The sequence below is a fragment of the Diaphorina citri genome, unplaced genomic scaffold, assembly GCF_000475195.1.
Source record: "Diaphorina citri unplaced genomic scaffold, Diaci psyllid genome assembly version 1.1 scaffold161, whole genome shotgun sequence".
Taxonomy (NCBI): Eukaryota; Metazoa; Arthropoda; class Insecta; order Hemiptera; family Psyllidae; genus Diaphorina; species Diaphorina citri.
In genome coordinates, this window is record NW_007377598.1 from 87,064 (window position 1) to 108,306 (window position 21,243).

A 21,243-nucleotide genomic window follows, 5' to 3' on the forward strand; every position below is an offset into this window, starting at 1 on the left:
TTCTTCCGTGCAGGTTTCTTCAAGTTCGAGCATTCTCACCAGCAGGAAATCTTCCGCTGCATCTCCTCCAAGATGCGGCACATGAAGAAAACTTAATGTGACGTCATCGCCTACGGGAGCGTATGCCGTGACGTCAAAGTTCACGATTTACCGGTATTTTTTAAATCGATTTATCTCGGGCATGAAGAAACTTCTCTTCAGTGAAGGAGGACGCGAGGGGGCCATCCTGTGCGGGGACACACAGTTCCAAGCCGCCCTGGCTATGATGGCCAGGTCCCGTAGTCCCCTGCCCCCGTCCCCGACTGGATCTACGCCACTGGATTCGGAATTCTCCTCGCTCGGCTCGTTCAAGCCACTGGTGTCGTGTGACAATTCGCCCACCGGGGGGGAGCGGTTGTTCCCCGGGTCTACGCATGGGATGGATAAGGTGAGTACTTGCTTACTTCCGCAGCAATCAGCAGCAACCACAACAACAACAACCCATTAGTCAGTTTCCTTGATAAAGCCCAAAAAGTAGGCGAAATTTGAGTCAGATGAGAAACAATCAAGTATCCAAAAACATAATATAATGGTAAGCAATAATGTACCTAGGTACTTTCTTTCCGTGTCCTTGAGATAGGCACCTATCTCACGGTGTAGAAAGGAATGGGGGAATAAGGTGAGTGATCCCACTCTTCTTATTTTTCACCTTTTCCGCCGGTCTAGTTCGCTTGGTTGGTAGCGCGACTACCTTGTAAGCGCTAGGTCGCACCGTACGGGGCTTATTGGGGATAAAACTTACTTTCCGTGTCCTTGAGATAGGCACCTATCTCACGGTGTAGAAAGGAATGGGGGGGATAAGGTGAGTGATCCCACTCTTCTTATTTTTCATCTTTTCCGCCGGTCTAGTTCGCTTGGTTGGTAGCGCGACTACCTTGTAAGCGCTAGGTCGCACCGTACGGGGCTTATTGGGGATAAAAAAAGCCAGCCGTTCCGAGAACAAGTTCCCTGTTCCCTATATAAAACCTAAAAAAAGAGAAAAAGAAAAACACTTTGGGTGTTAGTTCATATAATTTTATTTTTTGAGTCCCCTGTCTGAAATTTTTCGAGAAAACAAATATGTGACTCTGTACTGATTTGTCATCAATAATGACGACTCTTCCTACTCCAATATGTTATTGCTTATCGGACGATATCTAAGGATAGCCATAACGCTCAGAAAGCGAAAACGTCTTTCTCGGGAAAAGCTTCAGACCAAAATCTCTCAGACCGTCTAACATACAGCGGCCTCAAACTTTTTCCGCCACACACATTCCGACCTGGGGGGGTGTCAGGCGATCTGAGCGTGTTTGACTTGCAAAAGTGTATTGCCCATTAAGTAGTTTAAGTTTTTACTTTCTATTTAGATAGGTGAAACTGATGTAATTCTTATTTAGGTATGCTTGTCCCTTGTCCGCGTATTGTGTAAAATGGATACGATATCCGTGAATGTAAAATACAATAGCCCGTCCACTATACCTTTTTTTATTACTATCGTAATAATAAAGGAAGGACGGGCTAAAAAGACAGGGGTTCTCAAAATGGGGCGCTCTCTGGTGTCTACTGGAGTGAAACGTGCCACTGGTACTGGCCCTTGTCGCGCCACACACATACCGACCTGGGGGTGTCAGGCGGTCTGAGCGTGTTTAACTTGCAAAAGTGTATTGCCCATTAAGTAGTTTGAGTTTTTAGACAGGTGAAACTGATGTAATTCTTATTTAGATATGCTTGTCCCTTGTCCCCGTATTGTGTAAAATGGATACGATATCCGTGAATGTAAAATACAATAGCCCGTCCACTATATCTTTTTTTATTACTATCGTAATAATAAAGGAAGGACGGGCGACGGGCTAAAAAGACAGGGGTTCTCAAAATGGGGCGCTCTCTGGTGTCTACTGGAGTGAAACGTGCCACTGGTACTGGCCCTTGTCGTTGCGGAACCACTGCCAGATGACTCCTGTTGCCAGACTGCAAGTTTTGGACAGGATATCACAGTATCCGATCTGGGACGTACAGTAGTCACAATCCGGAGCTTCTGTGTTTCGTGCTGTAATGATAATCAAAAACAACGTGTATGTTCCTTTTGGAAACGGATTTTTTTTTTTTTAGATAGAGAGAGAGGTTTGATAGAAGGAACGGGAACTGCCAAGGTCTTATCATCCCGAAATCGAAGACAGAAGGAAGACAGGATAGGAGAAAGCCAGCCGTTCCGAGAACGAACATTATCTGTTCAGGATAAAATCCGCCCCGGGCGGTTGCCAGATGACTCCTGTTGCCAGACTGCAAGTTTTGGACAGGATATCACAGTATCCGATCTGGGACGTACAGTAGTCACAATCCGGAGCTTTTAGATAGAGAGAGAGGTTTGATAGAAGCAACGGGAACTGCCAAGGTCTTATCATCCCGAAGTCGAAGACAGAAGGAAGACAGGATAGGAGAAAGCCAGCCGTTCCGAGAACGAACATTATCTGTTCAGGATAAAATCCGCCCCGGGCGGAAATCAAACCCGCAATGCAGACGCGCTACCAACCAAGCTAACTAGGCTAGCTGGGAGTGGTTCCCTTTTGGAAACTGAAATGGCGCCTGTATCAAAATGCAAGATGGCGGATCATCGAAATCGGTTCTGTTTCCGAAAGGAAAATACACCTAATTAAGTTGGACAGCAGTCGGATGGCCATCCAGTCTTACTCATTTGTACACAAAAAGCCCACTAAGGTGTAGGAGCAAAAAAGTTGGGTTCAGGCTGGCTGGGACTGGTTCCCTTTTGGAAACTGAAATGGCGCCTGTATCGAAGAAAATGCAAGATGGCGTGTCATCGAAATCGGTTCTGTTTCCGAAAGGAAAATACACCTAAGTTGGACAGCAGTCGGATGGCCATCCAGTCTTACTCATTTGTACACAAAAAGCCCACTAAGGTGTAGGAGCAAAAAAGTTGGGTTTTTCTTTTAGATAGAGAGAGAGAGGTTTGATAGAAGCAACGGGAACTGCTAGGGTCTTATCGTCCCGAAATCGAAGAGAGAAGGATGACAGGATAGGAGAAAGCCAGCCGTTCCGAGAACGAACATTATCTGTTCAGGATAAAATCCGCCCCGGGCGGAAATCAAACCCGCAATGCAGACGCGCTACCAACCAAGCTAACCAGGCTGGCTGGGACTGGTTCCCTTTTGGAAACTGAAATGGCGCCTGTATCGAAGAAAATGCAAGATGGCGTGTCATCGAAATCGGTTCTGTTTCCGAAAGGAAAATACACCTAATTAAGTTGGACAGCAGTCGGATGGCCATCCAGTCTTACTCATTTGTACACAAAAAGCCCACTAAGGTGTAGGAGCAAAAAAGTTGGGTTCAGCTTATACGACCCCCCACCCCCAAAGAGGTTTGATAGAGGGAACGGAACTGCTAGGGTCTTATCGTCCCGAAATCGAAGAGAGAAGGATGACAGGATAGGAGAAAGCCAGCCGTTCCGAGAACGAACCTTATCCGTTCAGGATAAAATCCACCCCGGGCTTATACGAATCTATGAAGGCCGGATGGCTGGTCCAATGGTCAAATATGCCGATAATACATACCTGGTCCCACAGGAGAAGTTGAGATTCGAACCCAGCACTTGTGAGCTGAGGGTCGGTGCTCTTAACCGAGGTGGGCCGTTAACAGCGAATTTCTCGTATTCCCACAGGAGCACCAGTAGCTGTCACGGCCTCCGAAAATCGAGCCAGGAACACTGCAACCAAACAAATCGCTAAAACCAACTGAACGAATTTCTGCATAGTGGAGACTCAAACACACAAAACCCGAGGTATCGAATGCAAACTCCGAGATGAATTTGAATACTGTTTCTTCCATTTTTAGGGATTTTCGTTTTATAGCCGTGAGTCGTGTTTGTCAAACCATTAAAAAAAAAAAAAAAAAAAAATTTTTGAAAATACGAAAATCGAATTGCTTTTTAGAATATTTTAAAACAGCTTTTTTCTTTTTGAGGTTTGATAGAAGGTCTTATTGTCCCGAAAGCGAAGAGAGAAGGAAGACAGGAATAGAAGAAAGCCTCCACAGGAGCACCAGTAGCTGTCACGGCCTCCGAAAATCGAGCCAGGAACACTGCAACCAAACAAATCGCTAAAACTAACTGAACGAATTTCTGCATAGTGGAGACTCAAACACACAAACTTGCAAAACCCGAGGTATCGAATGCAAACTCCGAGATGAATTTGAATACTGTTTCTTCCATTTTTAGGGGTTTTCGTTTTATAGCCGTGAGTCGTGTTTGTCAAACCATTTTTAAAAAAAAATGTTTGCAAATTCGTGTTCCCCATAGATCACGAGTGATGGAATTGATAGATGATCGTAAATTGGAGATAGTTTGTTGATTTATATTCCAAGGTCGAAGGAACCTCACGTTTTTGCCATAACTGGTGTTATCCAAGAAGAGCACTGACGAAAATCGAATTGCTTTTGATCCATCGAATCCGGATTCATTGGGATCAATGGATTAAAAGAATGAGAAAAATACCCCTAAGTAATCACTTACCTCGTGTTCTAGGAACAAAGCCTTCTGTGTGCCCTTCGACCAGTAGTCCATGGCGTAGGCCAGTAGCTTCATAGAGATGGGATTCACTCGTAGGAAGTTCCCCACAAACACAACCTGGGTACAAGAAAAAAAAAAAAATCTCAGAAAATGCACCACCTTACTTGTATTATTTATTACCAAAGCACAGGTACATCACAATTCACAACTTTTTTTTCACCTAACCTTCTTCTTCTTTTTCTTCGCCTTTTCCCGTGTACAGACGGGGTCGGCGTTTTTCGTCAGCCTCTCAATCAGCCCTAACTAGGGTGATTGCTTTGGGCTGGCATTTGGTTTTGGCTATAAATTGTACGAGTGGATGCCCTTCGCACTCAACCTTTGCTATTTCTTTAGCAAGGGAACTTCAGGCTGGTATCCTCCCTGTTTAAGCCTGATTCACACTATAGTGCCAGTCAAGGTCCGGTAACGGTCCGATCAAATGATTGTTGAAGGCAAGTAAATGCGAGTGTACACAGAAGAAAGCCAGCCATTCCGAGAACGAACCTTATGTGTTTAAGATAAAATCCGCCCCGAGCGGGAATCGAACCCGCGACCTAACGCTTACAAGGTAGACGCGCTACCCTCCTCGCTAGGCTGGCGAAAAGAGAAAATTTATGATTTTTGGAAATCATACTGAGCTACTGAAATAATATAAAAGTATAAATTAAACAGAAGGTTGCCATCTGCCAGCCTAGTTAGCTTGGTTGGTAGCACGTCTGCTTGTAAGCGCTGGGCCGCGGGTTCGATTTCCGCCCGGGGCGGATTGGCTTTCTCCCATCCTGTCTTCCTTCTCTCTTAGATTTCGGGACGATAAGACCCTAGTAGTTACAGTTCCCTCTATCAAACTTCTTAAAAAGAACAGAAGGTTTTCCATCCATCAACCTTTATCCGAGTAGCATGTTACTGAGTTCTTCTCTGTCGATTGCGTCAACATAAATTTCCAAGGGATGATTTACGCCGGACTAAAACAGATGTGACATTACACACCAGTAATAAATTTATTTGCCAGATGTTTGTTCAATATCTACAATCCGTGAATATGAATGAATCTATAAAGGGGGTTCATGTCAGTATTTTATTTAACTTGAGTAAACCAACTTTAGTGGAGGTTGGTGGTTCGAATCCAAGTCATATAGCTCGCCCCCCAGTCAGACACATCTTAATATATTAAGAGAAATGAGCCACTGAACAAGGGGAGAACTGGGAGTAAAAAAATCTTTTGGTCGATGAAAATTCACATATTTAATGCTGTCTAGTGGTGTGCAATATATCTCACCTTGTTGATATTCTCATTGATATCCATCCATCAACCTTTGTTCGAGTAGCATGTTACTGAGTTCTTCTCTGTCGATTGCGTCAACATAAATTTCCAAGGGATGATTTATGCCGGGCTAAAACAGATGTGACATTACACACCAGTAATAAATTTATTGCCAGATGTTTGTTCAATATATTCAATCCGTGAATTATGAATGAATCTTTTTAAAGGGGGTTCATGTCAGTATTTTATTTAACTTGAGTAAACCAACTTTAGTGGAGGTTGATGGTGTGCAATATATCTCACCTTGTTGATATTCTCATTGATAGCACTCATCCTGGCAATGGAGCCAATGTTGTTGGTGATAGTGACCAGGGTAGCTCTGGCTAAATCTTCCCGCGACACGGACTCGCGTTTCTCCTTGGAATTCATGTGCCCGAAACTAAACATACCGAGAAAACTAGGGGTCAATCATTGGGGGCAGGTTCGTGTGGAAACTGCCCGAGATTAATACGAGAAGTAGGTATAAATATAAAAGGAAAGTACCTAAAATAAATGAATGGGTGTCCGGAAGAAGGGTTTATATCACGATTTTTTGGAAACCACAGGAAATAAAAACACATGGTATTTGTAATATCGTAAAATAAATCAATAAATTTGTGTATAATTCAATAAAATGTATATATCCTCTCTTCGATTTCTGCTTTTCTGCACGATAAGGCCTCCATTTGTTACAGTTCTTTTTATCAAAGCCTTGTTATGATATCAACCGTCAGATGAAAGCCAGTCTAGTTAGCTTGAAAGGTAACGCGCCAGTCTTGTAAACACTAGGTCGCGAGTTCGATTCCCTCCCAGGGGGAACTTTATCTTAAACAGATAAGGTTCGTTCTCGGAACGGCTGGCTTTCTCCTATCCTATCCTCTCTTCGATTTCTGCTTTTCTGCACGATAAGGCCTCCATTTGTTACAGTTCTTTTTATCAAAGCCTTGTTATGATATCAACCATTCAACAACAGGGGTAGGTATATTTTTCTATGGATCTAATGAATCCATCGAATCCAGATACTTGAATCCATCGAATCCAGATACTTGAATCCATCGAATCCAGATACTTGAATCCATTGAATCCAGATATTTGAATCCATCGAATCCAGATACTTGAATCCATCGAATCCAGATACTTGAATCCATCGAATCCAGATACTTGAATCCATCGAATCCAGATACTTGAATCCATCGAATCCAGATATTTGAATCCATCGAATCCAGATACTTGAATCCATCGAATCCAGATATTTGAATCCATCGAATCCAGATACTTGAATCCATCGAATCCAGATATTTGAATCCATCGAATCTAGATACTTGAATCCATCGAATCCAGATATTTGAATCCATCGAATCCAGATACTTGAATCCATCGAATCCAGATACTTGAATCCATCGAATCCAGATTCACTTTCACAAAAAAAAAAAGAAAATGTATTTTGAAAATCCGTATTCAGCTATTCAGTGAATGGGATTTTTAAAATCCATGGAATCCAGATACTTGAATCCATCGAATCCAGATACTTGAATCCATCGAATCCAGATACTTGAATCCATCGAATCCAGATACTTGAAGTTTTTTTTGCGCTAATGTAAAATTTATAACTTGTGACATAGGTCCTTCTTCCGGGCACCTATTCAAATATGTATTGTAAAGATGTAAAGTAATGCAATATGTACTAATACCGGGGAAATCGTACGATCAGGATCGAAAGAAAAATCAGCTTTTGTACCACCAGGCTTTAACAGCGCATTTGAGGCAAGAGCAAGTTTCGGCCGTAGTAACATATGTACGTTAAAGAAGAAAAATTGGGGGGTTTGACGCAAAAACGACACAACCAATTAAGAGTCTAAACAACTCTAAACAAATAAATAATATTAGGTACCTACATAAATACATCCATGAAAAAGGCCCTGCTTTATAAACCCTCCAATTATCCAAAGGTACAGCACCAAAGTGGTTCCTTACTTTGTAGGTATTGTGGCCACATTGAATCCACCAATCAAAATTGAGAACCTAATTCTTACCGTCCGCCCGCATTCAATATTCTTGTCAAACTGTAAAAAATGTCGATTGCCAGCCAAGTTCGCTTGGAGGGTAGCGCGTCTGTCTTGTAAGCCCTAGGTCGCGGGTTCGATTCCCGACCGGGGCGGATTTTTCACAGATAAGATTCGTTCTCGGGCGGCTGGCTTTCTCCTATCCTGTGTTCCTTCTCTGATCGTTTTCGGGACAGGAAGACTTTGGCAGTTACAGTTCTCTCTATCAAACCTAAAAAGACAGCGTGCGGACGGTATTAGACAGATAGACACTTATTGATACACTCATTATGAGGTTTTGTGCTTTCTCACAAAGAAACCAAATATTTGGTTAGGAGAAAAAAGTCGAAAATTGATAACATTTGTGCGTTCGACAAAAAAGGGATTTCCTATGACAACATAGGAACAAGAAACAGAATTCAACATTAGACCTACATATGTTCCTTTCGCAATTTAATTTCGTTCAGGACATGCTCACTACCATCACGTCACGTCATGGGGAGTAAGAAGTATGTAGTTCATAGTTTTCCCATAATATTGTAGGTAATTTCGTTCAGGACAGCCACACTACCATCACGTTACGTCACGGGGAGTTACGTCCCTATGACAACATAGGAACAAGAAACAGAATTCAACATTAGACCTACATATATTCCTTTCGCAATTTAATTTCGTTCAGGATATGCACACTACCATCACGTCACGTCATGGGGAGTAAGAAAGATGTCGTTCATAGTTTTCCCATAATATTGTAGGTAATTTCGTTCAGGACAGCCACACTACCATCACGTTACGTCACGGGGAGTTACGTCACGGTTTGCGTATACAAAAATACCCAAATAGGGACCTATTTACAATGTGTAGTGGGGCCCAAGTGACCACAGAAAAGCCAGGGTACAATTAGTTGACCCATTTTTAGATTTTCAAAAATTCAAAGTATACTGAGGTCCAACTCTCATATTTACGAACAAAATTATAGGCCTCAGATCAGTTTTAAGCAAAATTTGGTCAATCAGATGTTTGGAGATGATGAGCACTTGCTGAGAGCCAGTATTTTGTTCATAAATATGGGTGTAAGTAACCATGGGTAGAGTTTCCCTCGGTACAAATAGGGACCCAATGGGGCCCAAGTCACCAGTTGGCCGGGGAAAAGAAGAGGGGAATGCCTAAAAAGACAGCGTGCGGACAGTATTAGACAGATAGACACTTATTGATTTATGAGGTTTTGTGCTTTCTCACAAAGAAACCAAATATTTGGTTAGAAAAAAAAAGTCAAAAATTGATAACATTTGTGCGTTCGACAAAAAAGGGATTTCCTATGACAACATAGAAACAAGAGACAGAATTCAACATTAGACCTACATATATTCCTTTCGCAATTTAATTTCGTTCAGGACATGCTCACTACCATCACGTCACGTCATGGGGAGTCAGAAAGATGTAGTTCAAAGTTTTCCCATAATATTGTAGGTAATTTCGTTCAGGACAGGTACACTACCATCACGTTACGTCACGGGGAGTTGGTTTGCGTATACAAAAATACCCAAATAGGGACCTATTTACAATGTGTAGTGGGGCCCAAGTGACCACAGAAAAGCCAGGGTACAATTAGTTGACCCATTTTTAGATTTCAAAAATTCAAAGTATACTGAGGTCCAACTCTCATATTTACGAACAAAATTCTCGGGCTCAGATCAGTTTTAAGCAAAATTTGGTCAATCAGATGTTTGGAGATGCTTGAGCACTTGCTGAGAGCCAGTATTTTGTTCATAAATATGGGTGTAAGTAACCATGGGTAGAGTTTCCCTGGGTACAAATAGGGACCCAATGAGGCCCAAGTCACCAGTTGGCCGGGGAAAAGAAGAGGGGAATGGAACAGATGGAATGTTGACATAAAGCGAGATAGGGGAGGTCAGATGGCTGACTGATCAACTTGTCCTCTTGTCGAAATTCAGCAAACTCCCCACTGCGCCGAAATCCCCCTGAAGTATGAAAATATCATGCTACCCAAGAAATTGTAATAATAATAATAGTGCTTATTTATACTGCTCGCATAGGACTGAAAAGTCCCTTTACTCCAGCAGTAGGCTACTACTATTATTGTGGTCAAATTCTCAAATCATATTGAGGATAAAATTCCATACCTCGGCTGGGATTGAACCAACGCCCTCCTGTTTACCAGGCGAGCGCCTTGACCACTACACCACCGAGGTAGGTTGTACCGTGGCTTTTAGACCTACATCCTACAATTCCTACAGTGTGATAGATGATAGGGTCATTTTATGTCCACACCATGCATACACTAAACGTTTGCTATAGTGGGGAAACAACTAAATTTTATCTGACGAACACCGAGACCAGAGTCTCATGTTGAAAGCTTGCTGAGTGTCAGCCTAAGTTAGCTTGGAGGGTAGAACGTCTGCCTTGTAAGTGGTAGGTCGCGGTTTCGATTCCCGCCCGGGGCGGACTTTATCCTGAATAGAATGTTTATTCTCGGAACGGCTGGCTTTCTCTGTCTTTCTTCCCTCTTCGCTTTCGGGGCGATAAGACCTTGTTAGTTACAATTCCCTGTATTAAAAAAGCTTGGTGAAAGGTATTTTAGATTCTGAAGTGCAAATGCATACAAAATGTCCAAAAATGGACAAATGAAGAGTTAACATGAAATTGCGGACCCGCGAGTTTGATACATGGGGCGAGGAATCAAACGTCAGTTATAACATTTTCAATTCAAATCAGATCTCTTTTGACAAATGGAATTAGAAGAAAAGGAAGGAATTTCAATTGTGTTAAGCATAACTGCTTGTCCCTTAATTTCATGGCTTGACTTGAATACCCCTGAAACACATAAAAAAATCTGGTGTGAACATCACACGACTTTTCTTATCCTACTGAATGATGCTTATTTGGGTGTTCTTCTAATGTAACTTTCACAATATCTCTAACCGTTTAGTCAGTACGGCTGAAAACTGTACTGTTTCCAGCTCTTACCGTTCTCGAGATATTTTGTTTACAGACAGACAAATACACACACGGACCAATGGCTGAAACTTTGGATTTAGTCTCTTGGGACCTCAAAACGTGTTTTGGCACTAAAAACAAACCATCGAAAATTTGACCTGATTACATTACTTTCCTTCCTATAGGATAAGGAAAGTAAAAACAGTGTTTGTTGAAGAAGAATAGAAAGTTCTTAGTGAAAGGGTGTTTATTTATATTTACTCAAATGTTTCAAAAAATTCAATTGCTAAGGTAAAAGGAAGGAATTTCAATTGTGTTAAGCATAACTGCTTGTCCCTTAATTTCATGGCTTGACTTGGACTTGAACCAACAACCTCCAGATTCAAAGCCCACCGTGCGATAACTGCTTGTCCCTTAATTTCATGGCTTGACTTGGACTTGAACCAACAACCTCCAGATTCAAAGCCCACCGTGCTAACTTAGCTAACTACACCACTAAGGTTGGTACTCTTTGCTAACAATAGTTATGGCTTCCCAGGTGTGGAAAAGAAGAAAAAAAAGTTGACTATACGAGAGCCCTCTCTAAGCATTCTCCCAGCGCGCTCCGAACGAAGAAAAGCGATGATATCTGTCCGTATGGACGGGCTCAGATCAGTTTTAAGCAAAATTTGGTCAATCAGATGTTTGGAGATGCTTGAGCACTTGCTGAGAGCCAGTATTTTGTTCATAAATATGGGTGTAAGTAACCATGGGTAGAGTTTCCCTGGGTACAAATAGGGACCCAATGAGGCCCAAGTCACCAGTTGGCCGGGGAAAAGAAGAGGGGAATGGAACAGATGGAATGTTGACATAAAGCGAGATAGGGGAGGTCAGATGGCTGACTGATCAACTTGTCCTCTTGTCGAAATTCAGCAAACTCCCCACTGCGCCGAAATCCCCCTGACAAGACACGTAAGCTCACGTGACGTGATAGTAGTGTGTTTCAACCTCAAGACACGTAAGCTCACGTGACGTGATAGTAGTGTGTTTCGACCTCAAGAGTGAGATGCAAGAGACATGGGTATGCTTATGCATGTTTTAGGAGGCATAGACTTTTACTATGAAGTGGCATGGGCAATGGGCATGCTCATACAAAACCAAGCAATGGATCTTCTCATTTTTCACATTCGCGGGGAAAACATATGGTGTACTTCAAAAGCGAATGCGGTGCGGTATCTATTTTAGGATCCCCTCTCAATGAAATCATTTATGAAAAAGTATGAAAATATCATGCTATCCAAGAAATTGTACCGTGGCTTTTAGACCTACATCCTACAATTCCCACAGTGTGATAGATGATAGGGTCATTTTATGTCCACACCAAACATACACTAAACGTTTGCTACAGTGGGGAAACAACTAAATTTTATCGGGATAAGGAAAGTAAAAACAGTGTTTGTTGAAGAAGAATAAAAAGTTCTTAGTGAAAGGGTGTTTATTTATATTTACTCAAATGTTTCAAAAAATTCAATTGCTAAGGCGTTGGATTCATAACAGAACGAAGGGTTCGAAATACAGAAAAAAAAGTCAGATGACTGGTAGGTCGCGGTTTCGATTCCCGCCCGGGGCGGACTTTATCCTGAATAGATAATGTTTATTCTCGGAACGGCTAGCTTTCTCTGTCTTTCTTCCCTCTTCGCTTTCGGGGCGATAAGACCTTGTTAGTTACAATTCCCTGTATTAAAAAAGCTTGATGAAAGGTGTTTTAGATTCTGAAGTGCAAATGCATACAAAATGTCCAAAAATGGAGTAATGAAGAGTTAACATGAAATTGCGGACCCGCGAGTTTGATACATGGGGTTCCTCATCAAACGTCAGTTATAACATTTTCAATTCAAATCAGATCTTTTTTGACAAATGGAATTAGAAGAAAAGGAAGGAATTTCAATTGTGTTAAGCATAACTGCTTGTCCCTTAATTTCATGGCTTGACTTGGACTTGAACCAACAACCTCCAGATTCAAAGCCCACCGTGCTAACTACACCACTAAGGTTGGTACTCTTTGCTAACAATAGTTATGGCTTCTTGGCTTCCCAGGTGTGGAAAAGAAGAAAAAAAAAGTTGACTATACGAGAGCCTTCTCTAAGCATTCTCCCAGCGCGCTCCGAACGAAGAAAAGCGATGATATCTGTCCGTATGGATGAGGCGTGCATGAACACTTACGCTTAATTCACCTTATATACACGTCATCTAATATGTTCCGCCTGTTCTCGTAGGCCGCTCCCACACTTCTTCTGAAAAACGGATTTCGTAACAGGTCGACTAAAGGCGTATTTTTGTATTATGTGACTTTTTTCGAGTCCTCATACGAAATTTCTTTTTGGACTAGTTTGGACTGACAGCAGGAATGGTGGCAACATTACGTCCAAACTAGTCCAAAGAGAAATTTCGTATGGTTACAAAAAAAGAAGAAAAAAGTGACTTTTTTCGCGTCATCATACGAAATTTCTTTTTGGACTATTTTGGACTGACAGCAGGAATGGTGGCAACATTACGTCCAAACTAGTCCAAAGAGAAATTTCGTATGGTTACAAAAAAAGAAGAAAAAAAAAAAACGGCTTTACTAAAATCCTCCACGTTAAAGATGGACCACCCTATGACAAACCACCGACAGCAAACGATTAGGACGCAAGGAGAAAAACGACCTGACCAATTTCAAGAACATATTGTCCAGGTTTGTAATAGAGAGTAAAAGATGGTTGAGTCAAATTCCCTGCTAGCCACAAGATCGCCCGGGAGTCCGAACCGCTCGTAGCTGCCTCCGTAGATGTCGCGAACCAGTTTGTCCACTTTTGTGTTGTCCCCGGATGTGGCCAACTCGATTGCTTCCTCGAAACTATTGCACCCTGTCAGGAGACAGCAGAGGCCCAGGAATGTACCGCCGCCTAAACTGGTGAGAAGCACACACAACGGACTCAGGTTAGGGATCTTCCACTCAAGGAGATTTCAATAAACATATGTAAGTATATTCATTTAGGAACAAATCCGTATGTTAACCCATAAGACCCAACCTTTTTTTTTTCGTTGGATCTTGTAGAAATTTAATCGCTTATAACTTTGGACCGGTACTGAGTTAACATATCAAATAATATTGAAAATAGTTGGAAATTAGGTTAGGGATCTTCCACTCAAGGAGATTTCAATAAACATATGTATATTCATTTAGGAACAAATCCGTATGTTAACCCATAAGAACCGACCTTTTTTTTCCGTTGGATCTTGTAGAAATTTAATCGCTTATAACTTTGGACCGGTACTGAGTTAACATATCAAATAATATTGAAAATAGTTGGAAATTTTGATTTCTAACTAATGGACAAATATCCGAATGCATTCTGACGTGGAGCAAATGAGATATTAGCGAAAAAGGGGGAAGGGTTTTGTGTGACTTAAATGTAGGCCTCGGCTTTCATGGGTTAAGTATAAATTGAAAGAAGACAGAGTTTGATATTATTTGGATTCTGATGAAAAACTTGTGCGAGGCGTAATTTAAGGGAAGGGTTTTGTGTGACTTAAATGTAGGCCTCGGCTTTCATGGGTTAAGTATAAATTGAAAGAAGATAGAGTTTGATATTATTTGGATTCTGATGAAAAACTTGTGCGAGGCGTAATTTAGAAACTATGAGCAAATATTAAACACACGACCAACTATTTGTTTCCACTGTCGTATAATGGGAGATACTGTTGAAAAACTCTAAAACTCTGAATGTAAGATGGAAGGGATCATTAAAAAAATAACAAAAAAGACTTGAATAAAAAATGACTTCCGATAGGTAACAATTTCTTTATTTTACTCGACAATTTTGAAATGAAGTGCTTGTTCTGATTCTAGCAAGGTCTGCCACAACAGCAAGGAAACCCTGGTGGACACGGACAACCCGGAGGACAAGGGCATCCAGGACACGTCGGGCAAGTGGTACAGCCGGGAATACAGGGACAGCCTGGGGGACAGGGGCAACCGGGACATCCCGGGCATGTGGGACAACCCGGACATGTAGGACATCCCGGACATGTAGGGCAACCGGGACATGTGGGACAACCTGGTGGGCAGGGACAACCCGGGCACCCAGGGGGGCACGGACAACCGGGACAACCTGGGCATCCAGGCCATGTGGGACAACCTGGTCTTCCGGGACAACCGGGGTAGGGCAACCGGGACATGTGGGACAACCTGGTGGGCAGGGGCAACCCGGGCACCCAGGGGGGCACGGACAACCGGGACAACCTGGGCATCCAGGCCATGTGGGACAACCTGGTCTTCCGGGACAACCGGGACAGGTGGGGCAACCCGGGCAACCGGGACATCCAGGGGGGCAGGGGCACCCGGGACATCCAGGGCATGTAGGACAGCCAGGTCTACCGGGACAACCGGGACACGTGGGACATCCCGGTCTACAGGGACAGCCGGGACATGTCGGACAAGTCGGACAACAGGGTGGACACAGACACGGTGCACAGCAACATGCACCCTGAGCGCGGGTGAATATTTCCTTCAAGTTAGACATGGTGGTGCACAGGAAGGCTACAACGCTTGCTCCAAGTTGAAGCTTTTCGCGAAGCTTGGCTGAGTTTGGCTTTTCTTTGATTTGAGAGGAGCTTTCGCCTGTATCTCCGCTTGCCTTTCGACAAAAGGGCCGAGTTTTGCCTACTAGTCGCTCCAGAAATTCAAATGTTCTTCTTTGTCAAATTTTAGATTTATACAAGTTGGAGTAAAATTTCTGTCGAGATATTTTATTTCATTTAAAATTTAGAAGTTTGTCTTCAATTTATTTGATCGGAAAATTTTGAAAAGATAAAATGACCACTGCAATGTGGTATGGCAGATTGGACGAGTTTGGATTTTAAAATGAATTCTGTGTGGACAATTATTTAGCCATTAAAATGAGGAACCAAGTTTGGTAGAATTAAACTGGAGGGAGAACATCGCCTTCTCATTCTCAGCCTTGGTTAAGATGCATACTTGCGTAAGGTGCATACAGATTTTCGATATGCGGCAGATTTGCACACAAACGGGAGGTTTCACCAGGCTTATTTTTAGCCCCTACCAGCCTGTTTGCTTAACATGTTAAGCCTATACAAATCAAATGGAACTTAACAGGCTGTTAGCTTAACAGGCCTTCTAGGGAGTGAAAAATATTATTGAAATCGACCCAAAAGGAATTTTAATTGTAAGCGTAAATGCTTGTCACAAATGTTGTTCCTCGCTTAACATAACACTCTATGACTTGACTTGGACACGAACCACCAACCTCCAGAGTCCACCGGACTACCCCCTACACCACCCAACCTTTTTTTTCCATTTTCTTTTTATTTTTATATAGAGATTTTTTAAAAGATTGTACCTTGGAACCCCTCTCACATTACTTCAAGGCACATGCTTTTACATCCATGCCCGGCATACTACGGGATGGGCATGCTACGACACAGGCCACAAGCGTCTAATGTAGCAGTTGTTCCATTGCTACGAAACAAAAACGGCGGTGGAACACTCATCTTTAAAAAAAAAAAAAAAATTCAAGGAGCTAATACCCACTGTACTAGGAGCTTCATGGGGCATGGGTTCTAGGAGCTACCACTGTTCTAGGAGCTACCCACAGAACTTCAAGGAGCTAATACCCACTCTGTACCTATGCTGTGTCGTTTTGGCAACCCAAACTTTAGACGGTCCGTCAGTAAATTTCATTGATTGTTTCCCACTAGAAGGGATCAATATGGATTCAAGAAGCTAAAACCGTTCCACATGATTGAAGAATCACTATGATTCAATAAGCAAACAAGATGCTCAGTGAATATTGCAGTCTGGATCAGTAGACATTAGACGGTTATCTAACATGATCACATTAATGTTTAGAATAATGGTAATACTTAATTGACTCTTGAGTGGAAGGTAACCACAGTAGACAGTATACCTAGGCGAGATTAACAACGCTGTGCTTTAACAGGGCCATTATATACCACCTAACCCTTAGAGTTTTATCATTACCTATGTCATATGTGGTTAAATTGTTAAATATTACCATAAAATTCCACGCTTCGGCTGGATTTGGCTTCCGAATATCCTGTGCGGTACTTGTGCAGAAGTCACGTCCGTGGAATATTGCTACCAAAGGAACTGGCACAAATGAGCAGTGACCCTGGTTATTATAGGGTTAGGTTAACGCCTTGAAAAACTTATTTACCACCCTGTATGTTGATCACATTCTGAATGGCGTAGACCGGATGTCCCACCCACATGAACTTCACTACCCAAGTGTACTTAGCATCAGCTTCATTTGGGTGTTAGCATTACTCATTTATAGGAGGACTTTGGGACCTCTTCAGGAGTCATCATCAGGTAGACCTGAGGATAGGTACACCTGATCAGGTCTACCTGATAGTGTATGTACTCATCAGGTATCAGGTAGACCTGACAGACGGACCTTTACAGCCGTACCTGTCAGGCCTACCTGATAGTGTATGTACTCATCAGGTATCAGGTAGACCTGACAGAGGGACCTTTACAGCCGGACCTGTCAGGTCTACCTGATAGTGAGTGGCTGGCCAAAGGTCCTTGTACATTCCACTCAAAAGGTTCCCTTCTTGTACAATTTGCTCCCAATGGAAAATGGTGGGAAGTAGAACTATAGGAAATGCTCTCTAGGACCTCTAGATTCTAGAAAGTACTCTGGTTTCTAATACGAAAAAGTGTCACTAAAAAGATTCAAAAGTATCACTAAAAAGATTCAAAAGTGTCACTAGGGTCCGAAGAGGTTGAGTCTAATTTCTTACCAGCCGAAAGACGAATATTATCCGTTCAAGATAAAATCCGCCCAGGGCGGAAATAGAAACCGCGGCCTAGGCACTAGGCAGACAAGCTACCTTTCAAGCTAACTAGACTGGCTTGGGAAGGGCACTACATCAATTGTGGTCGAATTGCACCTACCTACTGTGGATAGAATTTCATATTTCGGCAGGGGTTGAACTAACGCCCTCCTGTTCACCAGGCGAGCGCCTTGACCACTGCACTTTGACCACAACAAAGATACAAAAGTATGTTCAAAATGTTTGAATTATCGTCGTGAAGTCTCGAGATGAATTTCTTTTACCACCACAATTACGTAAGCTCCAGTGAAATTATTATTAATCGTATGAGCGTATATTTTAACATTGCTGCCAATATACCTATTGCCCACTTTGACCGCCTAATTGTTTCTATTACGTTCTTATAATATAAGATTTATTACGGTGATTTTCTAATTGGAAACAAATTTAACTCATTCATTTAGGCAAAGTTAAAAAATGTGGTTTTGGAGACAATTCCATTAATTCGGTGTCAAATCTAATTCAAATTGTGAACAATACGCAATTTATCATCGAGCTATTATAAGTAGGTAGCTGGTAAAAAAAAACTAAAAAAAAAAAAAAGGAAACAAATTAGACAAAGTTAAATGTGGTTTTGGAGACAATTCCATTAATTCGAATTATTGCAATTTTTGAACAATAAGCAATTTATTATTGGAAGCTGGTAAAAAAAAAAGAAAAAAAAAAACGTGGTTAACACAAATCAGGACACTTCGCGGAAACGGTATAACACAACTTTGGGTCCACAAACCGATTCTTCTTTGGTGTACAACTTTAAAATTCACACTGGGCCGAAATTCGGTGATAAGCCATTGTAATGAGAAAATTCGGCAAACAACAGTAAAAAATAATTCTCGTGGGTCAAGTTTTTTCACTGTTACTTAAAAGAAAGTAGGTATTAAATGAAAAAAGAGAGGAAAATTATAAATAGTTTTTTTTTTCTGACGTTTAAATTGGTCAGAAACGTATAAATAATAAGTGTGTGCGGGTAATATATTGGGGCATACCCCTAATTAACCCTTTAGGTGACCCTTGACCCATTAATATTAAAAAAAAAAATATGTGGTTGAGAAAATGACTGTAATCTTTCGTACAATATCGCGTAACCATCCTAGTTAGTTGGAGGGTAGCGCATTTGCCTTTTAAGCGCTAGGTCGCGGGCTCGATTACCGCCTGAGATGTATTTTATCCTGAAGAGATAAGGTTCGTTCTCGGGCTGGCTTTCTCCTATCCTGTCTTTCTTCTCTCTTCGCTTTCAGGACAATAACACCTTAGCAGTTACCTACCTTAGCTCCCAATTAAGTACCTTAGTATCAATGCTTTTTTAAAGAAAAAGAAAGAAATCAACTTAAATAAAAAAGCCTAAATTTTGACAAATTTACAGTTTGGTGGATGTGACAGTTTTACTGTTTTGGTGGATGTGACACATTTACTGTTTGGTGGATGTAACAAATTTACTGTTTAGTGGATGTGACAAATTTACTGTTTGGTGGATGTAACAAATTTACTGTTTGGTGGATGTAACAAATTTACTGTTTGGTGGATGTAACAAGTTTACTGTTTGGTGGATGTGACAAATTTACAGTTTGGTGGATGTAACAAATTTACAGTTTGGTGGATGTGACAAATTCACTGTTTGGTGGATGTAACAAATTTACTGTTTGGTGGATGTAACAAATTTACAGTTTGGTGGATGTAACAAGTTTACTGTTTGGTGGATGTGACAAATTTACTGTTTGGTGGATTTAACAAATTTACTGTTTGGAGGATGTGATAAATTTACCAGAACATTTATACTAACTCTAACCATCGTCCTTACTCAATATTTTTGAATTATGAGTGGTCTGATCCAAAATCATTTTTGGTGGATGTGACACATTTGCTGAGTTGGTAGTGCATACCAAATCTGCCGCAATATTATTATTTCTAGTAATGCGGGCCATCTTTATGTAGGCAGTTCATTTTAATATGTTTACAATAATTTTATCGCCTTGTTTACAAAATTAACACCAAGTACCGTTTGACATTCAAGGAAAAATGTTTATCTTGTTTTGACATTCAAGGCGATTTTAATTGCAACCAATAATGACAGTGTAGGAGACATTCAGATAGAACTCATAGGTACTGCAAGGGCCTAAGCGCTAGGTCGCGGGTTCGATTCCCGCGTGGGGCGGATTTAATTCGAAACAAATAAGGTTCGTTCTCGGAACCGCTAGCTTTCTTACCCTTGGGATCAATTTAATTTGAAGAAACTATTTACTGATGAAAATTTGTAATGAAACAATAACTTGAAACATGAATACATACTTTGATGTTCTTGGCGTTCAGCACGGCCGTGGTGGTTTTGGATTCGGACTTGCCCTTGTCTTCGGCACTGGCCTTGTTGAATTTGTATTCGGACTTGACGAGTTTGCCCTTCGGCTCTTCGTTGTCCTTGACGGAGTACTCTCCTGCAAACACAGATTTGGAATTCAAATTATGCCGGTCACTCACTTTCCCTTGCTAAAGAAATAGCAAAGGTTGAGTGCGGAGGGTATCCGCTCGTAAAATTTGTAGCCAAAACCAAAGCAATCACCCTAATAAGACCATAGCAGTTACAGTTCCCTCTGTCAAACCTCTTGAAAAAAAAAAAAAAACAAAAAAACAAAAAAAAAACACAGATTTGGAATTCAAATTATGCCGGTCACTTACTTTCCCTTGCTAAAGAAATAGCAAAGGTTGAGTGCGGAGGGTATCCGCTCGTAAAATTTGTAGCCAAAACCAAAGCAATCACCCTAGTTGGGGCTGACGGAAAAGCCGACCCCGCCTGTACACGGGAACAGGCGAAGAAGAAGACTCACTCTCAGACCGCGGTCTGGCAAACCGTCGGAACGTGTGTGGCAGGAAAAGCTTCACACCTAGGTCTCTCAGATGTTTTGATAGATCTAGTTCTCAAGCTTTTTCCGCCACACACGCTCCAACTGTCCGTCAGGCAAGTAGTCTGAGCGTGAGTGGTGGGAAATATAAACAGTCACTCGATTGGGCTTCCGACACCCTAGTTATTTGCTCAATGTAGGGTCATCGGCTATTTAAGCTCTAAGTCACTGCGAACTGCCACCTGATTAGATCTTTGATGACTTTGTCACAGTCATACGGTTTTTTCCCAGCAATCTCACCTCTCCAAATTCGCGCCACAACGCACAGGACATTCAGGAGTACAACTAGCACAAACAGGGTCTCTGGCACGCGATTGTTCAGCCAGGAAATGAGTCGGTCCAAATTACTCAGCATGAGCCATTACCCCGTCTCGCCCTAATAGACGAGATCTGACTCAAAGGCTTACAAAACGTGGAGTGGGCCTTTCGCCCATTGCAGAGTTTTCAGAAGTGGAGTAGTTGTTCGATTTAGTGAAAGGTGGGGCAAATGATGGCTGGGTAACTGCACATTACGCGGGCAAGTCCTGGTCCTTGAACGTTTCCAGCTCTCGGTGTTTGTTCCCAAACGGATAA

The 21,243-nt window shown here is 41.9% G+C and overlaps 3 protein-coding genes and 1 long non-coding RNA gene across 4 annotated transcripts; 1 reads left to right on the forward strand and 3 right to left on the reverse strand.

Moving 5' to 3' along the window:
- Positions 1–4,501: 4,501 nt before the first annotated feature.
- Positions 4,502–13,861, reverse strand: LOC103505280 (pantothenate kinase 3-like; the record flags this gene model as incomplete). The annotated part of the gene is made up of 4 exons (XM_026820615.1): positions 4,502–4,654; positions 6,141–6,294; positions 13,090–13,149; positions 13,629–13,861. Coding segments are annotated over 4 exons (600 nt in total), but the record flags the coding sequence as incomplete, so codon positions are not given.
- Positions 7,855–9,891, forward strand: LOC113465800. Its single transcript, XR_003390403.1, has 2 exons — positions 7,855–8,213; positions 9,141–9,891. It is a non-coding gene; the product is annotated as an uncharacterized LOC113465800 (long non-coding RNA).
- An 807-nt stretch (positions 13,862–14,668) lies between the features above and the next one.
- Positions 14,669–15,826, reverse strand: LOC103505272. The gene is made up of 2 exons (XM_008469596.3): positions 15,168–15,826; positions 14,669–15,036 (listed from the first exon to the last, which is right to left on the reverse strand). Exons 1-2 carry the CDS (start codon positions 15,254–15,256, stop codon positions 14,706–14,708), a joined length of 420 nt encoding a protein of 139 aa, XP_008467818.1. The 5' UTR covers positions 15,257–15,826; the 3' UTR covers positions 14,669–14,705.
- A 1,260-nt stretch (positions 15,827–17,086) lies between these two features.
- Positions 17,087–21,215, reverse strand: LOC103505281. Its single transcript, XM_008469610.3, has 3 exons — positions 20,911–21,215; positions 20,063–20,205; positions 17,087–17,170 (listed from the first exon to the last, which is right to left on the reverse strand). Exons 1-3 carry the CDS (start codon positions 21,023–21,025, stop codon positions 17,087–17,089), a joined length of 342 nt encoding a protein of 113 aa, XP_008467832.1. The 5' UTR covers positions 21,026–21,215.
- Positions 21,216–21,243: the final 28 nt, after the last annotated feature.

Excerpts from the sequence above, each read along its gene's own strand:
- LOC103505272 (XM_008469596.3), bottom strand. The coding sequence starts at position 15,256 with ATGCCCTGGATGTCCCGGGTGCCCCTGCCCCCCTGGATGTCCCGGTTG. Across the intron at positions 15,037-15,167 it reads CGGTTGTCCCGGAAGACCAG|GTTGTCCCACATGGCCTGGA; the intron begins GTTGTCCCACAT and ends CCGGAAGACCAG.
- LOC103505281 (XM_008469610.3), bottom strand. The coding sequence starts at position 21,025 with ATGCTGAGTAATTTGGACCGACTCATTTCCTGGCTGAACAATCGCGTG. Across the intron at positions 20,206-20,910 it reads TGTGGCGCGAATTTGGAGAG|GAGAGTACTCCGTCAAGGAC; the intron begins GTGAGATTGCTG and ends CTGTGTTTGCAG. Across the intron at positions 17,171-20,062 it reads TGAACGCCAAGAACATCAAA|TACACTTGGGTAGTGAAGTT; the intron begins GTATGTATTCAT and ends GCTGATGCTAAG.